The sequence below is a fragment of the Theobroma cacao genome, chromosome 4 (genome assembly GCF_053813885.1).
Source record: "Theobroma cacao isolate CCN51 chromosome 4, ASM5381388v1, whole genome shotgun sequence".
NCBI classification, from domain to species: Eukaryota; Viridiplantae; Streptophyta; class Magnoliopsida; order Malvales; family Malvaceae; genus Theobroma; species Theobroma cacao.
This window is the reverse complement of record NC_142642.1, coordinates 39,660,173-39,682,521: the sequence shown is the minus strand read 5'-3', so window position 1 is coordinate 39,682,521 and position 22,349 is coordinate 39,660,173. Positions and strand designations below refer to the sequence as shown.

General features: G+C 34.2%; 4 protein-coding genes across 6 annotated transcripts; 2 read left to right on the top strand and 2 right to left on the bottom strand.

The window, feature by feature from the left end:
- Positions 1 to 1,712: 1,712 nt before the first annotated feature.
- On the top strand, positions 1,713 to 5,419 carry LOC18603485 (mitochondrial thiamine diphosphate carrier 2). Its single transcript, XM_007035497.3, has 7 exons — positions 1,713 to 2,226; positions 2,968 to 3,084; positions 3,279 to 3,390; positions 3,634 to 3,761; positions 4,030 to 4,182; positions 4,622 to 4,768; positions 4,955 to 5,419. Exons 1-7 carry the CDS (start codon positions 2,110 to 2,112, stop codon positions 5,171 to 5,173), a joined length of 993 nt encoding a protein of 330 aa, XP_007035559.3. The 5' UTR covers positions 1,713 to 2,109; the 3' UTR covers positions 5,174 to 5,419.
- Positions 5,420 to 5,649: 230 nt separating this feature from the next.
- Positions 5,650 to 7,763, bottom strand: LOC18603484 (dynein beta chain, ciliary protein). Its single transcript, XM_007035496.3, has 3 exons — positions 7,395 to 7,763; positions 7,176 to 7,300; positions 5,650 to 6,283 (listed from the first exon to the last, which is right to left on the bottom strand). Exons 1-3 carry the CDS (start codon positions 7,531 to 7,533, stop codon positions 6,005 to 6,007), a joined length of 543 nt encoding a protein of 180 aa, XP_007035558.1. The 5' UTR covers positions 7,534 to 7,763; the 3' UTR covers positions 5,650 to 6,004.
- A 287-nt stretch (positions 7,764 to 8,050) lies between these two features.
- LOC18603483 (uncharacterized) lies at positions 8,051 to 13,021 on the bottom strand. Of its 2 annotated transcripts, XM_007035494.3 has the most exons (4): positions 12,896 to 13,020; positions 12,648 to 12,710; positions 10,472 to 11,299; positions 8,051 to 10,272 (listed from the first exon to the last, which is right to left on the bottom strand). In XM_007035494.3, the coding sequence occupies exons 2-4, from the start codon at positions 12,651 to 12,653 to the stop codon at positions 8,500 to 8,502; spliced, it is 2,607 nt and encodes an 868-aa protein (XP_007035556.3). In that variant the 5' UTR covers positions 12,654 to 12,710; positions 12,896 to 13,020; the 3' UTR covers positions 8,051 to 8,499. The 2 variants fall into 2 exon arrangements, with proteins under 2 accessions (XP_007035556.3, XP_007035557.3); XM_007035495.3 differs by lacking the exon at positions 12,648 to 12,710 and having other exon boundaries at positions 12,896 to 13,021.
- Positions 13,022 to 19,012: 5,991 nt separating this feature from the next.
- LOC18603482 (acyltransferase GLAUCE-like) lies at positions 19,013 to 21,951 on the top strand. Of its 2 annotated transcripts, none has more exons than XM_088806003.1 (3): positions 19,013 to 19,511; positions 19,605 to 20,476; positions 21,426 to 21,951. In XM_088806003.1, the coding sequence occupies exons 1-3, from the start codon at positions 19,056 to 19,058 to the stop codon at positions 21,595 to 21,597; spliced, it is 1,500 nt and encodes a 499-aa protein (XP_088662129.1). In that variant the 5' UTR covers positions 19,013 to 19,055; the 3' UTR covers positions 21,598 to 21,951. The 2 variants fall into 2 exon arrangements, with proteins under 2 accessions (XP_088662129.1, XP_007035554.2); XM_007035492.3 differs by having other exon boundaries at positions 19,605 to 20,539; positions 21,423 to 21,551.
- Positions 21,952 to 22,349: the final 398 nt, after the last annotated feature.

The window sequence follows — 22,349 nt, the reverse complement described above, 5'->3', positions numbered from 1 at the left end:
ACACACTTTCCTCAGACCCCGTTTTCTTACACAGTAAAGCATAACCATGATATTCAACTTTAAAAACCCAATTCAAGCTTAAATGCACTGTGCTATAATGCTATTTGTTACATGCACAACTAACACTTTGGAAAAAAGGAACCATTAAAGTGGATATGGGTTACATATTTGTCATCTGGTGAAGTTCAAGAAAGAAAGCTTGAGCATAAGGTCTACAAGTTTAAACTGATTTTATCCCAAGTTGAGGTTTTATTATCATTTGCAAGCCTGCTTAGGATTATGCCTTCAAAACCTAATGTCAAACAAGTTTTAATTTTCATAGAATAGTTGTACAATATCAAGGCTCACCAGCATCCTCTAGTCTTTAAGGCAAAAGGTTACTTTCACAAGGTAGCATGATACTCTTGCAAACAACTTTGCTACGGTGAGAAAGTCGGTTTCATTCATTGAAAGGCAATGTGTTGTGTTGAATTGGAATTCAAGGGATCAAATTATGCAGAATATGACCCTTGACAGGAGAACTACCATGAAAAGGAACCTGTCTTGGTTTTAAAGCTTTTAAAGGGAATATAAATCAATCAAAGATGCTGAATTTTGCTCTTCGAAAAAACAAATGCTGAATTTAGCTAAATGGAATGAAACAGGGGAGTTGTCATTGGTCCATTGATGAAGAACTGTTTTTGTTTTTTGGCTTTCCTTTCCTTCCCTGCCATTCAAAGTGAATGTCAAGCATCCAATCAACCCTCGAGGATAAGAACAGAGCCAGTGATGAAGTGTTTCTTTATAACAGGATGATTAGGTTGATGTTAACCTAAACCTTGATCATTATGTTTCCATCACCATCATAATCAAATCATGCTAATAGCAATGTTTACAAATGAGGATGAAACATCATATCATTCCTTTTTCGTGGCATCCCACTTGATTCTTTAGATAAAGCAAATCAACATGAGCGTGACAAAGCAAAGCATTGGGACTCCTACTACCCATTCATGTGCAAATTGTGGAGTATTTTTAACATCCCAATCTTGAATATTTCACACTGCCAAAAGCACATCTCATAACTTAAATGCAACATGGATGGAGCATTGACCCCAAGACAGAATCAAAAGCCAAAAACCAAAGTGAGGTCAAATCAAACCAAACCAAACCAAACCCTCAATTGCAAATACTAAATTAAAAAATATATGAGAAAAAAAAAAGGTAATGTACTATTTCTATGCTTAATCTAATCTAAACCTTGTATTATTAACAAGTAACATTAAAATAATCAAAAGCAGAAAGTGCAAGATGTGACCATCACAGGATTAAAGGACTTTGTAAATCACTAAAAATTTGAAAAAGTTGACAACTATGGTTGGACTAGGTCTATTTGTAAGATTCTCAACCAAGAACATTGTTTTGAAATAAATAAAGCCATTGCTGCAAAAAAAGAATACACAAAATATTTTGGACCAATGATTATTTTGAAGCGTTGTATTGGATATTTCTAAGGTATAATTAAAAAAAATCATTTTTCAAATATGCATGTGATTTTAAAATAAAATAAAATAAACGATCAAGAATATTATGATATTATTTTTTATATTTTAGAATTTTTAATGATTTATAGTACTAAGTGAGTAATTAAGCATTAAAACATATTAATTAGTATTTCTATTATTATGACAACAAAAAACTCATTAGGACCCAAATATAGAAAGAAAATCTCTCTTATGCTCTCAACCTTGAATATCTTTCTATTTTCCATCTCTATCAGTTTCTACGATTTTTCTCCAGGTCGCCGTACTCTCTATCCAATAAGGCGGCGAAAAAGGGGAAAAGCCCATCCTTTCTCTCTCCCTCTCTCTCTCTTCAAAAATATATTCAATGGTTATGGCGGCCTTTCGCTTTATCTGCCCCTTCCTTGTTCCCAGCTCCCGTTATCTTTCTCTATTCTTTGTTCTACCCTGATCCCTCTTTTTGTCACCGGCATTCTCTCATTAACCCTAACTTTCTGAATTCTTTCTCCCTTTTGGAAACTGGGTTTTCCAGCTTGGTAGCCTGAACCCAGAGAGCAAGAGAAAAAAGGGGTTTTTTTTTCTTTTTTTGTAAAGCAAGGCTCTGGCAATGGAAGAGCCAGGGCAGTTAAAAAGGGCGTTAATTGACGCAACCGCCGGTGCCATTTCCGGTGGCATTTCCCGGACAGTTACTTCTCCTCTTGATGTTATTAAGATCAGATTCCAGGTAAAAAAGTTTAAGTTTTTGTTTTTTTTTTCTTTCTGAGTTTGTTTTAATATGAGGAGCATTCTAGAATTACTGTAATTTATTGTTGTATTTATGAAATTCTTTTTGGGTTTTTAATGTTCTATGTATAAAACCGCTACCTAACTTGTTAGGCCTAGTAGAGTGTTAGGTGAATCCAATTGAGTTTTTTTTGTGATGTTGCATTATAAAGTATAGCTTGACTTGAAAAGTATTAACTGGTAGTGGTGGGATGTAATCGTAATATTTAGTGAAATTTTGACTTTGATATTAGCTTATTTGGCATACAAGTTCATGCCATTGGGTGTCAAACAACAAGAACAAAACTAAACCTTTTCCCACCACGTGATGCTGGGCTATATGAATCATATTGCATAATTATGTACTACTTAGGAGCATATCCTTGTTAAAAGTCACATTTTTCCTTTATAATTTCCAACCGTGTCCTATTTGGTCATCCTCTTCGTAATCCTCCATTCACTCACGTTTTCTCACCAGAGGAATTTGATGTCTCCTTTATTTATGTTTAAACCATCTTTAATGTGTTTTCATCATTTTATCCTCAATGCGTGCAACCTCCATCTTGTCCCAACCGCACTCATTTATCTTTGTATGTTCACACATCAATTGAAGAATTTTCATCTCAGCTACCCTCATTTCTTTCGTCATGTTAATGCTTCGTTGCCGAACATTAAGAAAATTGTTATTTTTGTATGCGGATAGGTTCAATTGGAGCCCACATCTTCATGGGCTTTGCTTCGTAGAGATCTTCCAGGATCATCAAAATACACTGGAATGTTCCAAGCAACAAAGGATATACTTAGGGAAGAAGGTTTACCGGTACGAAGATAGATTCATATGTTTGTTTTCTCTTTTACTTTACTGGTTTTGACTGGTGATTGATTTATATAAAGAGCTTATTAGTTTGTGCAGTTAGTTGCATTGTTAGTTAACCTTTTCTTTTCTGTATGCTAGTTTGCCTGAAATTCTGTAGATTTGCGGTTTTCTTTATTCAGTATGCTTGCTTATGACAGGGCTTTTGGCGTGGTAATGTCCCAGCTTTACTTATGGTTATGCCATATACTGCCATACAATTTGTGGTGTTACACAAATTGAAAACATTTGCTTCTGGTTCTTCAAAGTCAGGTACTTTACAGTGGACAGTGCCTTTTTCTATGCATGGTGAAAAGTGACAAGTTATCAGTAATGCTATCTTGATAGTAAATTGTGACATCAGCTAGTTATCACGGAAGCATACAAATTACTTATGGCTTGTTGTCCTCCAGTATATATGGTAGACTGGATGACTTGGCTTTATAGTATCAAATGGTAGCCTTATGTTGTTTCTTACATTTTGATTTGTGGTGGCCTTGTTTTATGATGGTGCAGCGGATCACATTAATATAAGCCCCTACCTGTCTTACATCAGTGGGGCATTAGCAGGTTGTGCAGCTACTGTTGGGTCTTATCCTTTTGATCTTCTACGGACTATATTAGCTTCTCAAGGTGAACCTAAGGTATCAAATTTGACTAATGCTGTGACCTCATTTTCTGTCCTGACAACAATTCTTCCAATAGTGTGAAGGACATATATATTTGAATCCCTATAAAATTTACAAGTTCATAACTTCTTTACAAATTTTTAATTGTATCGCTGAACTCAAAAAATGATCTGTAAAAATCTCTGGCACTCAAATATCCAATGCATCCTCATGCTTGTTACCAGTGAAAGCTTTGATTTCTTCAAGGTAGTTTATTTATTTTGCACCTCCTGATTACATGTAGGTATATCCCAACATGAGGTCAGCATTCTTTGATATAATTAGGACTCGTGGCTTCAAAGGATTGTATGCTGGCTTGTCACCAACACTGGTTGAGATCATTCCTTATGCTGGCTTGCAATTTGGCACCTATGATACATTTAAGCGTTGGACCGTGGTGAGATTTTTGTTCTTTATGTTGAAGTGATCTTTCCCGTAAATGCTTGCTATAAATCATACATATTTCCTGTCATCTCTTTGCTCTTTGGAGTGTATTACTTATAAGATAAGGAAACATGTTATTTACCTGATATTTGATGTGGTAATATATTAGTTTAACAGAATGATGCATAGAGTATATAACTTATGTGTGGTGGTTTTGATGTTATTGTTTCTTCCAAACTACCTTCATCTGAAACTTGGAATGCCAGTTTTAGAGCACTCTCTGCGGCAGTGACTAAATGTTAAGAGTATGTTATATAACCGAAATTTCTTGAATACAACGAAATTATGATTTGCTATTGGTATATGCTTAGTCTTGGTTTAAAAGGTTAAATATATATTTTTTAAAAAATTCTTTTTGACATATGGTTTTGGTTTTATGTTGATCATCTTAGTCTTGGAATCGGTTAAGGTCTTCCAATACAAGCTCAACCATGGATGATAGCCTTTCAAGTTTTCAACTGTTCATTTGTGGGCTAGCAGCTGGTACCTGTGCAAAACTTGTCTGTCATCCGCTTGATGTAGTCAAGAAAAGGTTCCAGGTAGATCTCTGGCCTTCTTGAAACCTAAGATGCAGCATCACTCAAATCTGTGAATTTGGGGGTTAGATTAATGTCTATTTCTGTCAGAACTAGTAGCCAAGGTGTTAGATACCTTTGCTCATTTTCTTTTAAATGGTGTGAAAGTAAATTGGATTTATGTAACTTTGTTGTCTTTGGTTGTTGCAGATTGAAGGTCTACAGAGGCACCCAAAGTATGGTGCTCGAGTAGAACATCATGCTTATATGAACATGTTTGATGCCTTACGTCGAATCTTGCAGTTAGAGGGTTGGCATGGTCTTTATAAGGGAATTGTTCCATCAACAATCAAAGCTGCTCCTGCTGGTGCTGTAACATTTGTGGCTTATGAGTTTACATCAGATTGGTTAGAGTCCATTTTGACTTGAACCTAACCTGGATTTTCATTTTTGTTTTCCTATCTGTTACACGAGCCATTCTTTTTCCCTGGATTTTTGAAAAAACCCTCATAGAGAATAAGAAAGGGGTAATCATAATATTACATTCAATTTTGCCATTATTTACGGGCACTAAGTTCATAGAGTACAAATTCAAGGGTGAAATCAAGATGTAGAGCGGAATAACTTTTTGTAGCAACTTTCTCAAATTAAGGAAATGCTTTTTCCTTTTTTCCACTGGACTTGCATTGGTCCCTTATGCAAACCACTGAATTCCCAGCATGTACAGCTGCCATATGGTAACTTGTACATCAAATTTGCATGATCTTAGCAAAGCTTTAACCATTTAACGATCTCGAAATCATCTCCTGTCCTTGTAAAACCTTGCAAAAGGGATTAGTAAGGGTGAAAATTTTCAGTTGGACATTTTCCATTAGCTTATGCATGCGATTCATTGTTATACTTGATTCTGATACAAAATTAGTTGCCCCCTCCTCACTTAAATGATTCCAAGGCTTACGACCTCCGGAACTGTAAGATGATACCAGGAGCATTGTAACAACACCTATTCCTTTCTTTTTTTAAAAAAAAAAAGGAAAAACAAAACATCAAAAATTACATCATTCAGGATACAATACATATCAAAGTGCAATGCAAAAAACACATCCTCTACTGTTTCTCTCTATATGCTGAGGAATATCAACCATTTTGTCAGATGATAGAGACTTCAAAACTTTTTCTCCCCACATGAACCACGCTTTATTCAACAGAAAATCCAAATCGTAGTTCATGAGAGCAAATGAAAGTCAGTTGTCTGTATTATTACTTTTTCTGTTTAGTGCTGTCCTCTGGAGGGAGGGACATGAATTGCAAGATCTTTTGGACCAGCGCAGCATCCAGACTGAACTTCTCTGCAATCTGGTGAACATCCATCGGGCCATCGTGATCATCAGCCTTGCCCTGATGTAGAAGCATGATGTGGCGTAGCTGTTTCACGTTCAAGGTTCCGGGAGGTACAGGCCTTTCTTCATACCTTCCAGAATCTGGCGTTGTATTCCGCAATTTTGGCAAGGGCCTATTAGGCTTTTCAGCCACCAATGCCTGTAATATGGTAAAGTAACTTACTAGCCAATATTTAAAAATGCTATAATCAAGGCATAATCATTCTACTGTCCAATAAACATTAACTGATAAAAAACACTGTTCTGTTGGTTATCTAAACCAAAAATGTAATATTCACATTAAAAGACTAAAAGAGGAAGGGCAACGGACAAACCAATACCACCCCATCAGGAACAAGTGAACTCATTTCACTAAAAGAGTGGTAAACTATAGAGTTGTTGATGAGCATTTCTTTACATTAGCCACTCATCTATCTGCTTGAATCCATATCATAGTGTATTGGCATGGAGTGAAAACAGGACATACCCCATTTCTAATGGAGGTCTAAAGTTCATCAAAAGCTCCAAACTTGGTTCTGATTGAAATGACACTAGAAGTTGAATAAACACAGAGGCGGAGAGTTTAAATAGGAAATCAAGAATGGCGAGATGAGGTAAAACTCACAATTATAAAAAAAAAAGGAAAAACAAAAGGGGGATACCATATGGATTACGGATATTCACTTTCTTAAATTGAAGAAAAAAGGGTCACCAGCCAGAGGGACTGAATGAGTTATGGTGCTTAAGATTGTCGCTCAGCCAACAGCCTTCTTGACAATGAACTTGTAATTCTAGCACTTTGCAATTCAAAGACCTTTACAATTACACCAGACAATTTCAGTGATTCAATTCTTTATACAAATAGTTCCCTACTTTACCCTCTGAATGCCTCTACTTTCCGTTTCCTTCAAGGAGAAACATTCCAAAAAATAAAAGAACATGCAGTCAATCCTCTATAAGGCATTGTTTTGAACACCATTACAGCTATAGATTTCTTTTTTGACTGAGCAGTTATTGATTAAAAACAAATAAAGCAGCTTGAATGAACTGACCTCGCCCATCTCAAGTTTGCCACCAGGCTTAGCTGAAATCCTACCCACCATTTGACTAAGCATTGCATCATACTTTGGATCTCTTTCTTCCAGTACATTCTCAGGATTGCTTCTTGAAGCTCTTTCTTTAAACCATACAAAATTTCAATTCAATCACCCATCCAAACATAATAAAAGAAATTTCCAACTTTCATTAATTTGAGTGGGGAAATAACTTACCATGATCAAGATTATCATACTGGGAAACTCTGGAGATCTTCTCCTCATCGGTGGGACCCAAAGGCCTTCTGGGTTTTATGGGTTTTGATTGGTCCACGGACCGAATCCTACCAGTCGCTCGACGAAATGCTTGACCCATTTCCCCGTCCTTGTTTCTCCCTCTTTCCTTTCTTTAACCTTTCACTTTCATGCATAAATTCATTATCTTGCTTTTTATATCATTGATTGTTCGCCAAACTGTACGGACACTAAAACCCTACTCCTGAGCTTCTGGGTTTTTGGTTTTTTGGCCTTTTATTGAGAATCGAGAGAGAGAGAGAGGAATGGAGGAAGGAGCTATAAAGAGAGAGAGAGATTGAGGAAAAGAGGCTGTGTGGCGACCACGCGCTGGTTTATTTAATAAGACAGAGCGGCAGTTGATTCTGGTTTGCAACGTGGTAATTTTCTAGCACACCACGTCAGTCGCTTGTTGCCTTACCTTAATTACAACAAAAAAAAAAATTCTTTCTTTATATATGTTTTTATATAAATAAACATATTTCTTGGATTGCATGCATGTATTTAACTTTGTAACGAAAATTGGCCTTAAAAAGGAAAGGTAAACTACCGGCCAACTCATGTTTAAACATGGTGCTTACTAAAGGTTTTCAAAGAGAAACAAATGAAAAGTTAAATATATAATACAGCAGTCTTATGAGTACACTTGATCAAAATCTGAGCAGAAGATTGAGTCTGCCACCCCAATTTGTTTTGGCAGTCAAATTCCGATTGCTGGACAAATAATCAAGAACACTGCATCTGTGTACACTAGGAATGGAAAAAAGTATTCATTATGTCAAAAAAAAAAAAGGCTACAACTGGTTGGTTTCTAATCTCCTTCCTGACTCTCAGTACTTACAGATATCGCTTTGTTTTGATGTCTTTCTCCAGTTTGAGAAGTGTTCATCGATCGTTGCATCTGCAGGCTTATGTGTTACGGCAGTTGGGAAGGATAAGTAGTAACGGAATTTATAGCAGCCAGAAAAGGCACTCCTTCCTGCAGACATTATGGGAAGAATGTTGGTTGAAGTTTCATTCTTATGTCAAGTCGGCAAATTTCTCGTTCTTATGAGACACCAAGATTTGAGTCCACTTCCATTTGCGTCAAGTCGGAAGTTTGCTCCATGACACCATTGCCATTGCACATGCCATTTCCTTTTACCTCTGCTTTGAAATCCACCATACCATCTCCATAATTCTCAGATACTTTGGCCCCACCGTGAGCTCGTCGGGAAGCTCTTGATAAGGAATTTTCCCGTGCAAAACCATCCCTACGTTTTCGCTTCTGCGTTGTAGTTAGAAATCCACAAGCAAGAGCTTCAAGCGCTTTGGTGGTTGGAGGCCGATTTCTGGTGCTCTGTCTCCGAGCATTCATGTTAGGCTGCAGCTCAGAGCTGGGCATGCAACAAGTGGCTTCCGGTTGACTGGCATTGTTGGGCTGCCTGCTTGGGTTTTCATGTTCACTTTCTGTCACTTCCCCCATGAAAGGCTCATCAGTTTCACCATCCAGAAGAACAGGTAAGTTCAAGTCAATTAGTGTTCGGTGTTGATGTTCCACATGAGTTTGTTCAGCACCAGCACAAGTACTTCTGAGAATGCCTTCACCTCTAATAGTTGGACTACCTTTGGATGAACTGGCAGATGACAATTGCTGCTCGACTGGATCTACTTCAGAGGGGATCTCTGCACTGCCATCAGGATTCCCTTCACAGCAGCTGGCCTCCTTTTGTTTTAATCCAGGAGATACCGAGATAATTTTTCCCTTCTGGATTGTCTCTTTGCGACTACATGCAGTTAATTTCCGACACCGCTTAGTAACAGGGGCTAGATTATTTTTATTGTCAATTTTAATTCTCTGGCTTGGTTGGTTCTTCATAGCCTTTCCATTGCAGACCTTTGTTTTTGGGTCCTTTGGGATGGCAGGTACATTAGTCGAAGCTTGACCATCAACTGGAAACTTATTGTTTGAAGCATTTCCATCAGGATACACTTCCCTATCATGATTAATCTCCGTGGGTTTCAAACCATTAGTTTCAACTCTACCAGAACATGAAGTATCAGCCAAATCAGATTCATCTATAAGCTCCTCAGAAGTACTTTCTTCAGAATCACTTGAGTTGGAAATGTTCATTTCAATGGGTAAGCTTCTGAGTTCTCTCACCTTGAATTTTCCTCCATCATCCAAGCTTGTATCCACAACAGTAAATGCCATGACATCTGCACCACGATTTGGGATTCGGGGCTTGAGATAACAGTGACGTTGCCGATTAGGAAGATCATCTCTGTCAGATTCTGTTCCATTTTCTTCTTTGCTACTATCTCCCTTATCTGCCCCAATTTCAAGTTCAAGAAGCCCTGGGTCTGAAGCAACCCTACTCAAGACATCACTGACGGAATCAAAATAGTGGTCTCCTTTCACCAGTTTCCTTCTGGAAAACTTCTTAACACCAGGGATAAGAAAAACCAAAGAGTGCTTGGAACCAGCAGTATACCCTTGACTAGCAGGCTGCTCTGAGTGCCACCCCCTTGCAAGCAAACGAGGCCAAACAGCTTCCCAGAACAGATCATTTGATCGGGCTTTGCTTAACCGGTAGCTTCCTGTTAGAAAGTTGATAATCTCCAAGGGTGTAAGAGCAGAACATGCTTTTCCAACAGGTATTTCTGGACGGACAGGAGCAACTTGATTGGCTTTCATAGGCTCCAAGGTAATGCCTGTGAGATCTTCCTTCCCTTTACCAATCCCGACAGCACTGACAAGAGAATTTAACCCAACTGTAGCCTTTAAAGTGAATACATATTCCTCTAGCATTATTTTTCCCTCTCCAAATGCCTTGGAAACCTACCAATCGATCAAATAATCACAATAAATTACAGGCAATTCTCTGCTGCACAATGACAGTCATAAAAATCTACTATATCTAGCATGAAAAAAGGTTCCTTACTGGAACAAGTTATCAAAGAAAAAAGAATTTATTGGAAAATAAAGTTATAAGGAAAATGATAATATAGTCATAAGCAGAAAATGCTTCCTAAAATACCTCCAGTAAAGTATTTTGGCATTCCTCTGACACATTGGGAAGCAAACGAGCTAATAACTCCTGTTGCCTCCATCCTGTAAATATTCTCTGTCCATATATACACCTTCTTCTTCTCATTTTCCGGCACTCTGACCATCTGCGGTATTTCTCTGACCTATAGAATTTCCCATAATAGAATGAAAGTATATCCCTCATCTTTTTACTCTCAACAAACTTCTTCACCAGAACAAGATTCTTCCCAAAAATATATAGACCAAGGAGAAAACTTGCTTCTTCTAAATCATTCCAGGCATCACTTGGGGTACCTGGAACTCCAAAATAATACTTCTGATGCATTTCAATCTTTATTTCCAGCTCCAAAGCTAATTTCTCTGATTCTTGAAACTTTATCCCATCATCTGGTGTAATATCCGTAGCCTCGAGTTTAGCCATTAAGTCACCATCTTCTCTATGGGTCTCTAGGGTGCATTCAGATTTTACAGACTCATTTTTATTGGACAGATCAATAGAATTAACAAGAGTTTCGGCAGGTTCATGCTTAATTTTCCCAACTTCCATGCTGACCCACATTATTGACACGGGTAATCCCATCAGATGTTCATAAGACACAACAGAGCTTTTTACATCAGTAGGGTTGTCTGTCAGCAGGAGAGGATCAGATTCTGTTATTAAGGGTGGAATTTCAACCTGATACTGATCTCCTACTCGAGGTAGGACCTCTGGATCTTCAAAGACATTATAAGTATCCAGAGATACTGCAGAGAGTGATTGCTCATTAGATGCATCTTCAGTGCAATTCCCAAAATGATTTATTTCAGCTACATGCATCTGCCACATAATTAATATATACAAGATCATTATTTTGCTTTCAGGAACAAGAGAAAACATAAGCATGCTTCAACATGAGAGTCTAATATATGTTCTTAATGAAGTTTTCTTATCGAGATGCTACGGAAAATTAAACTCGAGAAAAGCACAGGCTCAAACTTGTAAAAACACCCATCCTCAACCGTTCATCTTGTTAAACTGCCAATGCCAGTTAAAGAATCCACAGAAACAACTATGCTTAAAGCCAAAATTTTTTAGAGTTGTTAAAAAATTTCGGACATTCCTTCTGAACTACCACCTAAATTTTTCCAGACACATTGAGCCATTTTCATCTATATTAATCTCTATTCCAAAAAAAAATCTTATTCTAAAGAATATTATTATATCCTGAGTGTTTGATCACACTGGACAAGAGCATAAAAATTTAGTCATTTCAGGTTAAATTAAACTTGACAAAGAAAATGAATAAGCAAACCACACAAGCTATGTGAATTGCATATATATTATATATCTTTCATATACTAAGTGATTAACTCTCAACTCTTCGCCGCAAGGCAGAATAAGAAAAATACCATAGTTTCAAATTCATACCAATTATTTTTCAAAGAAAAAAAAAATTAAGATTGGAATATAGCCAATGACTAATGCTAAATAAGTTTTTCTACCCCCACCATAAACAATAGGCCATTGAAGCAATTCTTTCCTAGATGAAACAGTACTTTGAAAAAAAAAAGAAAAAGAAAAAGAAATTCTAAATATGCTCAGACATTGAATACTGCATTTATTCAAGACGAAGATTATAGAAAAGAAGAAAATACTTAACAAATTCCAGGAAAGTAACCCATACCAACCAAAAAAAGAAAAGAAAAAGAAAGAAAGATAGAAAAGAAACTATGATAGAAATAGCTATCAGGCTGCTAAAGGAACCGACCCCAGATCCATTTTCGAGCCAAAAATAAAGAATAAAGCAATCCCATATCACAATACATTGAAACATAACTGCCCATTAAGCACATTTACCTTAAACACCAAACACGAAGCAATCTTAACCAAAGTAAACAACATTCAAACTCCAAAAAAATCTAACCAAAAAAACAAAACCAACCCAACACAAAACAAAAAAGAAAATACCAGTAGCAGTAATTCCAATACGATCCCAAACCAAAAAAATTCAACTTCCTTGACACTTTATCCCCATACCAAGAACTTAAACTTTAAAGTCATGTACAACAAGCAAAGCACAACACATACCGAAAATAAATAAAAAATAAAAAAAAACAAACAATAACAAAAAAAGAAACCAATAAAAACAAGAAAATAAAAAAGCAAAGAATAAATTTAGTGTTACCTTCATGGGAGGACTTAACGATAAACTCAACAACACGTTAAAAGCCCAAGTGAAAGAGCTAACCTGAGCAAATGGGTCTTCATTGTTATGCTCAGATTGAAAGAAAAAAACTTTAAAAATAAAACAAAACGTGAACTTTTATGTACAGACAGTAAAAAACCTACTATTATACATAAATATATATATATATGTGTGAATATGTCTCTCTTACTCATAACTTACATGTAAAAGAGAGAAGAGAGAGTTACCTTAGCTGGGTTAAGAGAGCTGGCTTTTCATGGCTAAATTTCGAAGAAAGAAAGGGAAAAAAATAGAGAGAAAAAAGAAAAAAAAAAACCGAAGTCGTTTTTGTTAGGGAGAAAGTTTTATTAAATATATACGAAGGCATAAGGGAGAGAGGGGTGGCTCCGGTCTGGTCCGTTTTTATGACGGATGGAAAATGATATCTTCACGCGCGTTTCATGGTGCGTGGAATCATCAAAGGACGCGTGGCGTTTTAAAAGATTCCTCTTGGGCAAAAATTTCCTGGCATAATATACCGCAGCACAAATATGTTTTTGCCTTTGTTAACCAATTATGTTTTGCCACGTTAGCAAATTAAGGAAATTTTTGTGAAATACCGTATGTTGCTATGCATGCACACGTCAATTTTTATAAAAAAAAAAATTAATTTGTTCTTATCTTAATAACATTTTTAGATAAAAAATAATGTATGATAAAAAGAACGATTACGATAAAATAAAATGAACGATCATAATAAAATACAAATAAAATAACAAAAATTATATTACTTGTATATAAATATTTCAAGTATGAGTCACAATGTTAATGTGACAGAGAAAAGTTTCATCATTCTCTTATGCTAAATGTTCTTACCTTGTTTATACTTATAACAATTCATTGACAAGAAAAATTTTTTGTTATTTATACCATAAATAAATTTATGTGATTATTTGTTTATGAAACAGATTTCAACTTTCAATTATATTAACTTTCTTTTATCATGTTTATATTTTACTAACGTATGAACTTGAAAACTCGTATGTAAATTATAGCGTTATGTTAAAAAATTAAAAAATATATATATAATATCTGAAAGAATCTATAAACTATTCAATTATTATTAATTAAAAAATCATTTATCTTTTTATATCATGTAATAAACATTTTTATCAAATGGAAGTTGCACTAACTCTTTTAATTATGTAGGAGAGGGACTCACCATTCAACGCCCATATTACACTGGCTCTCCCTCGTTTGCACTACTCTTTTATTTACAAAAACTCTAATCCTACTCTCTTTTATGGTAGGTCTCAAATGAGTAATTATCTTAGTATATTCTAATACCACATATCACGAGTTTATATTTTTAATCTAAAATATATATGAAAAAAAATATATTTATTTATAAATTTAAAATTCATTATATCTCTTATTGATATAAAATTCGTAACACTAGCATATCATAATAAATAATAATATGATACGATTATATCAATTTTTACGTCAATATCGTATTAACGGTCACGTGACATAAAAAATATCAAAATAACATTTCATTTAAAATAAAAATATGCGAATTATAAACTTTTTGGTGAAATTAATGCATATTTATTGTTCGGGTAAAAAGAAGAAAAAGTTGTTTATGATTAATAATCTTCTAAAAAAGGCGGAAGGTGTTGAAAGTTGAGGTAAAAAGAATGGTCGTTGCAGGAGTGTAGAACGTGGAGTTTACGCGAGGTACGACGCCGTGGGGATGACAACGTTGTTTTTGAATGGATTTGTTTTTCTTGAATGACCAAATTATCCTCTTCTACTTCTGCTTTGGATTTTTTCTTTACATTATTTATTTATTTATTTATTGTATATTTTATTTGTATAATAACAGAAAGTGAGATGGATTTTTTTTACTATTTTTAATTTAATAAAAACTTAAAATATTTGGAAATTTTTTTAAAATATATTTTGCCAGACCAAATTCTTTAATTAGGAAAAAATAGCAGTTGCCATCCACGTGAAGTTTTGGGTTTTAAACTTTAATTTCACCTATGGTAAGACTTGGCTTATTTAAATGATATATTCGTTTGAGCATACTTAATTAAGAATAATTAATTTTCTCATTATCAGACCTTGTTTTCATCCCTTATTTATTTATTAATTAATTAAGGAAAACAATAAAAAAATAATTCCATTCAAAAAAATTTCAATCCGTTTAATTATTTCATATTCAAATTAAAATTCCTTGTCCTTTAGTCGATTATCTTAAACTTTTAATTTGATCTTAATTATTATATATACATGCACACATACATATACTTATTTAGTAGTGATTGTGTTCTTTTGTTTATGAAATTTTATGATCATTATTTTTCCACAAAAAGTATAAAAATCTTTAATAGGGAAAATCCAAACCATTTTTTATATTTCATTTTTAATTTGGTTGAAATTATTATATACACATGTACACGTACATAAATTGAATATTTTATTTTTATATTATTTATTTTTATAATTTTTTATTTTTTATAAAAAGTATAAAAAATCTTTGATTAAAAAAATCAAAACCATCTTAATATTTCTTTTAAAAAAACAAAGAAAGAGAGAAGAAGTTGGTGTGGCTAAGGCATGACCGAAGTGGGCGCAGCCGAAAAGGTGCGGTCCAAGACAGAACGTGTCTTGTTATTGGCTAAGCTAATTTAAGTCGTTTTATATTATTAGACTAAAATTAAATAATATTTTTATTTATTTATCTACAAGCAAGAATAGAAAACCAACCAAAAAGAGACCATAATAAAAAAAAAATTGCAAATGGCAGTTACCCTCATCTTGACTTAGATTATTTTAAACACTTGATAATCAAGCATTTACTGACACTTCAAGTATGGTTGGTTGTGAGGTGGATCCTTTATATAATAAACAACTAAGTATAAGATTAAAATATATAATAATAAAGTAGAACTTTTAGTTATTCATTTTAAATTGAAACCTTTTTAAGTAAAGTGGGTTTTTAAAATTATTCATAAAAACAATATAAGGTGTCGTATCTGATTTTAATATCAAATAGTATAATCGATATGATTTTTTTGAATTATATAACGAGTGGTGTATTTATTTTCGTACATCACAAAAAACATAATATTTCAAACCTAAAATCTTCGTAAATATCGAATTCTAAGTTCTAAATATTAATTAAGGTAGTGGTAGTTCTACTGTACTTCATGAGAATTTAAAACACAAATTAATGAAAGAAGTGAGACTTCTTCTTCATCATTAGCATATACTAGAAGTGAGAATCAAGTTGTTTTGCACCTTACCCCTTTCCCTCTCTCTATCCGTTGCATGTGTCTCACGTTTCTCCAATGGATTTTACTGTTATCATAATCATACACACTATACGCGTAGATAACAGTATATGTATATACATGTACGTGCAATAAATATTATTCTCTAAAAACATTCAAAATATCATTATATACATATACATATACCTTACTATATTTTAACTAAATGTCTGATTAATGGGTTAAAACGAAATTCTACAATTGTTCTGGATATATAAATATAATCAAGATCTTCATTTAATGTAAATTGGTTTAAGATTAAGCATTCATTATAAAAGTTTAATATAGCATTAAAACAGACATTATTTTCGTTAATTGGTATTTTATAAATTTCGTTAATTCATGTCATGTGATAAATTTATAACCCGATAAGGAGTATAAGTTTTTTCTTAATTGAAGAGGTTGACCACTGACTTGTTAGAAAAGTAGAGGAAGAGAGGAAGGGGTGGAATTCTGCTGACTTTGTCTTCTCTTATTTTTTACCAATTCTGTGTCTCATTGGTACTTTGACAAGAGAGCAGATAGTTTATTATTTAATTGATTAATCCACCATGGAAAGAAACCATTTTAACGTGGGAATTTCTTGGAAGCAAGAGCAACATGAAGGGGGCCAGCTATGGCTTCCATGTTTAAGCACCAAGAACTCTGTTTTTACATTAAACAATATTATATCTATCTATAATTGTGTAAAATATATTGCACCCGTAATTATTTTTACTACAATCTTACAACTATCCAATATTATTTAGGGTGTTAGACAAGCTTTGGTGACCAAATGGTTTAAATGTGACAAAATATAATATTTATACATTATCATTTAATTATTAAATATATTTTTTTAAAAAAGTAAAAGTAAAAATTTAAAAATTTTTAAAATAAATATTTTAGAATTTATTAATATTTATATTTGAGAGTTTTCAATTTTTTACATTTATTTATTCATGTAGGGTTAAAATTTAGATGAGAGGTTTGCTTGAATTTCTTTATTTCTGATTCTTTGCTTAATGGGCAATGAAAGCCATGCCAATGCCAAAGGGCTGAGGTCCAAAGTTGAAGCTAACTACATTTTCTGTCTAACTCAAACAAGGGCTTGCATAGGCCTAAACCTTGGCCCAATGTTTCTTCTCCAAGTAGGCTAGTAATTGCCCCTTTTTTTTTTTTTAATGAATGTGGGCTTGGTAAATGTGTCAAGATCAAAAGAAGTTTCCCATTGTTGACCAAGTCTATTTCATTACCATGATCAATTCTTCCAAGACCCTGAAATACGGGAGTTTGTATTTAATTTAAAAAGAAATTATGAAGAATAATTTTTTTTATAAAAATATTTTAAAAATAATCATCAAAATAAATTTAATTATTTTTAGTCATATTTAGTAATGACTTAACAAAAATACCTTTGAAACTATTTTAAATAAATTAAACTATTCATCACAATTTGTTCTCATTTGTACTTCTTATTTTTCTCTCTCTTCATCCCACTCTCTCTAATTTTATCGATTTTTTTTTTGGCATTTGTCTATTATGCTCCCGATTTCTCTCTCCCGCATTTTCAGATATATCTTTCTTGCACTTTCAAAACACTAAGTGATAATTTTGATGTGTTTGGGTGGTGATTATTTGGAGAATTTAATTTTAGGTATTTTGAATAAAACAGTAGAAATGGTCACAGATGTTTAAAATAGCTTTTAATTAGATCAATTCAAAACCTAAACACCAATAAACTCAAGAATTTGAAATTTATAATCTTAGGTTTTCAAAGGATTTTTTTTTAGTCGAAATAGGGGTTTTAGATAAGAAAATTTGTGTTTTGATTTATGAAAACATGTTAAAAACACTTTAATTGGTACCAAATTGTAAAAAAAAAATAAAGAGAGTTGAGAGGATTTGAAGTTTTGGTTTGCAAGTAACAACAACATTTTAGGCATTAAAATGTAACAAAATATTTTTGAATATGGCGTGTAACAATAATATTTTTTCAACATGGCCTGTAACAACAATACTTTTTTTTTTCAACATGAAGTGTAACAACTTTTTTTTAAGCATAGGGTGTAACATATTTTTATACATGACGTGCAATAACAATATATTTTTTTCAATTTAGTGTATAATAATCTAACCAAGACGTGTAATATGTTTTTGTACATGACGTATAACAACCAAATCATGACATGCAACATGTTTTTGTACATGGCGTGTAACATGTTTTTGTACATAGAGTGTAACATCATGAAGTGTAATTTTATTAAGGGTAATTTTGTCCAATTTGGTTAAAAATAGTAAAAATTATAAAAAAAGCTAATTTTAAAAATATCTTATATTTAAGGATTATTTTTAAAAATATCCCTTAATTTAATCGATGTAAGTTAAATGTCATGGTCATGCTGTCAACAGCTTCCAATCTCTTCCATTCCTTTTGGTTGAATAATTAAACGATAAAAATGACGTTAATATAAAAAGAAATATGAAGATATTATACTAAAAAAAGATAATTTTGATTTAAAAATAAATATGTGCCACATGGTTCCTGAACCAGCAAGGCCCTTAGGTTTTATGGAAAACCAGTAGAAACCCTAGTCTCATCCTTCTCTTTCTTTGCAATCTATATAATAAAAAACTTGTCTACTAAGAAACCAAAACCAGGAGCAAATGGGGTATACTTTTTCTTTTTTGGTCTTGTAAAGGTTCCAATCTTATTGAAATTATGTCAAATAGATGCAAATTCAATCCATGCCACCACATCACAATGAAATTCTTTTAATTTTTAATGCCAATTGATGTTATAATTCCTCATAATGTATTGGAAAAGTAAAGAAATGAAACTGTCATGCCTCCATTTTAGGACCCCATGAAAGGGAAATGCAAACTTAAATTACCATAAACAAACCTTCCTTTCGGCCAATCAATTAGGACCCACAACATTGAAACCTAGTCATGCTTATCCTACCCTATTGTAAGCCAATCTTCTCCTCCCTATATCTTAAACACATTCATTCAACCACTACAAGTAAACCATCACATTGTTAATTTTTCTCCTCAGAAAAGCACGTTGGCTGACTTTTTCATTCATATGGAAACTTTCACCATTTCTATAGCCAATCAAGACTTGGTAAAGCAACAGCCAGTAACATTAGTTTCTGCGAAGAACCCAATGCCACTTGAAACAATTTTCCTGTCTAACATTGACCAAGCAGTCTGTTTCGCTGTTGAAACAGTCTTCTTTTTTGATCTCCCTCCAGACAAGAGCTCCTCAACATTGGGTATCTCTCTTAGAGTGAAGCAAGCGGTGGCTGAGGTGCTTCTTGGTCCTTACTATTTCATGGCTGGAAGGCTCAGGTTTAACCAGCAAACCAACAGGCTGCAGCTACTTTGCAACAATGCTGGAGTTTTGTTTGTGAGTGCAACATCAAGGCTTAGGTTGAAGGATCTTGGGAATCTTTCTCTTCCAAATTCTACATTTCATCATTTTGTTCATCGGCCAGGCTTATACAAAAGCCTAGATGAAACAGCACTTCTCACCATACAGGTATAACCATATTATCGCTCAGTAACCATTTACTATCCATGAAAGTTTATGCAATTTTCTTACAGAACTATTCTTTTTCCTGTTATTTTGCAGGTCACAAGGTTTGCATGTGGAGGTTTCTCCATTGGTTTTATGACAAACCATGCTATCCTAGATGGAAAATCAGCCAGTGAGATGTTTGAGAACCTTGCCTCTATTTGCAGAGGTGAAGGGCTACAAACCAAAGTTATCTACAATGATAGAACAAGCTTAAAAGCAAGAAATCCATTACTGATTAGTTACCCGCACAAGGAGTATGTAAAACTAAATAAGAAATCATCACGTGCTTCATGTTTTACTGCACCAGAACAATCATCTCCGCCTCGATTGATTTTCTCAAAAATCTACACTCACAAACTCTACTCTTTCACTCCTGAAATGATCACCACCCTAAGAAAGAAAGCAATGACTAGGTGCTCAAGCTTCGAAGCTATAGTAGCTCACATTTGGAGAGCAAGATCAAAAGCGATATTCACAAACTTAGATGATTTATCTACAGTTCTTTTTGCAGTGGACATAAGGTCTAAAATATCACCACCTTTGCCAAATGGCTTTGCGGGCAATGCTGTTATCACAGCATTTGCTGATGCAAAAGTGGTTGATTTGATAGAGAAGCCATTCTCGTTCTGTGTTGAGAAGATAAAGGAAGGTAGAGAAAGGATAACAGATGAGTATGCGAGGTCAGTGATAGACTGGCTGGAGGTTCATAGAGGGTTTCCAGCAACTTGCAATGGGACTTTCTATGTGTCTGCTTGGTGGAAACTTGGATTCAATGAGCTTGATTTCGGATATGGGAAGCCAGCTCATGGAGGGCCAGTTGTTAGTGGGAACGATGAATTTGTTCTGCTGCTTTCTGATGCAAAATGTGGAGATAGTGGTGGAGGGATCAATGTGTGGTTGGGCCTTGAACCAGAGAAAATGAAGAGGTTAATCCTTCATATCTTTGACATATGAGTCATATGACACCAAACTCCTCCCCAACCAATGTGGTAAATTTGCCACCTTACTATATTAATCTAACTTAAATTTACACGTTTGCACAAAAGATCTGCAACTATAAAAAAGCTGTTGGCAGAAAAATTAGTTTAAAGCATAGCAGAGCTGGATCTTGAAATTAAAAAAAAAGGTGGGGGGGGGGATAAGTTTTCAGTATTTACATTTGATGCAAAGCAGAGTTTAGTGCATTGAAGTCTTGAAACTTTTAAGGACACAAAAGGGTTGTTATCATGAATATATGAAGAGCAAGGTAGGTTAAACGAATTTCTAGTACAACAACAAACTATTATACTTTTGCCTACCCTATGAAGTCAATTATATAAACTACAGTATCATACTCTGAGTAGTACAGTATAAATAAAAGAACACATCGTAAACTTACAACCAGATCATATTAAATTCTAGGTGAGTGCCAGAAACAATAAAGAATTAAGGCCTACTAGCTTTTCCCCGTAGAAGAATATAAGACAGATATATCTATCGATGTAACTAGGCTTCTAACTTGGTTAAGTTAATTAAAGCAGGAAAACAGAAAGTTGGACATATTAAAGTTGCATATTGAAAGGAATGAAAGCTAAATAAATGCTAGTTTGGTGTCTGGTATGCTGTCTCAACTCTCACCCTAATGAAAGGATGATCCCCATTGGTTCAGTGTATAAAAACGATCCCATCATCACTATTTTAGATACATAGAATCTGGTCATTGACACCAACAACTGCAATTGAAAAGCAATATATTGTTTAAATTAAAATGATTTTTTTTTCCATTAGAAAAAGTTTGTGACACTTCCTTTATTTGACAGTAGTTGTTGGGTAGTTAATTAGCAGACTATAAACCATTCCAAAGGAGTTGACGATTTTTGGTATTTGGTTTAGCAGGGGGATACGCAGAATGCTAGAATCCAAAACCTGCAACATCCACTTGGCTTATGACAAATGGCATAACAGCAAAGGAGATAGTACAAGGCAGTTCATTTACTTTGTTGACTCAATCCTTTATTCCAGTGAAAATTTCAAGATTGGCTCCAAATCCCTGAGGGCCAAACCTTAAATCCAAATCAAGTTGTATTAAAGAAAGGGGGGGAGAGGGGAATCTTTGCAAAATTAGCTGTGCTTTATTAAGAAAGAGGAGCAGATCAGGACATGATATACAGGATATTCTTAAGATTTTCAAAGCACAAATCAAACTTCCACCAGCATTTTACTAAAGCTTATTTCCTTGTTTGCTTTTGATAGTTGCTGCTTCCACTGAGTTTTCTTCAGTCTTAGGTTATCAAGAAATCACTTGACTCAAAAATGACTTCAAGATGCAAAACGGTGTAGACCCACCAATAGCATATACATTTCTTTAGATGAACCAGCTGGTTTTAGGGAATCCTGCTAGGGGACCATACATGAAAATCCAAAACAGTCAATGAAGAAAGTGGATATTTTCCTTTTGTTTTATCATCATATACAATTAGTCCACTTTGTTTTGCTCTTAAATTATGGCTTTATGCTAGCAAGTTTATCAAGAAATTGATATTGTCTTTTCTTCTGTTTCCTTCCATAACTATTAAATAAAATAGCTCAAAGCTATATATGGTACAAAACTAGTGAAGGGAAGTGGGGTTGGGGGGGACAGCCCTGAGGTATCATACTTTAACTATTCGCATCGTTTACTCCACATCTTTATCTACTTGCAAGAATCGGATCTGCCCCCATCAACTAAAATCTAGAAAGAAAAATGATCCATCACTTATCAGTTCAGCACTTGTGATTGCCCTCTACACTCTTTCTCAAAACTATGTGAAAAACCTGATT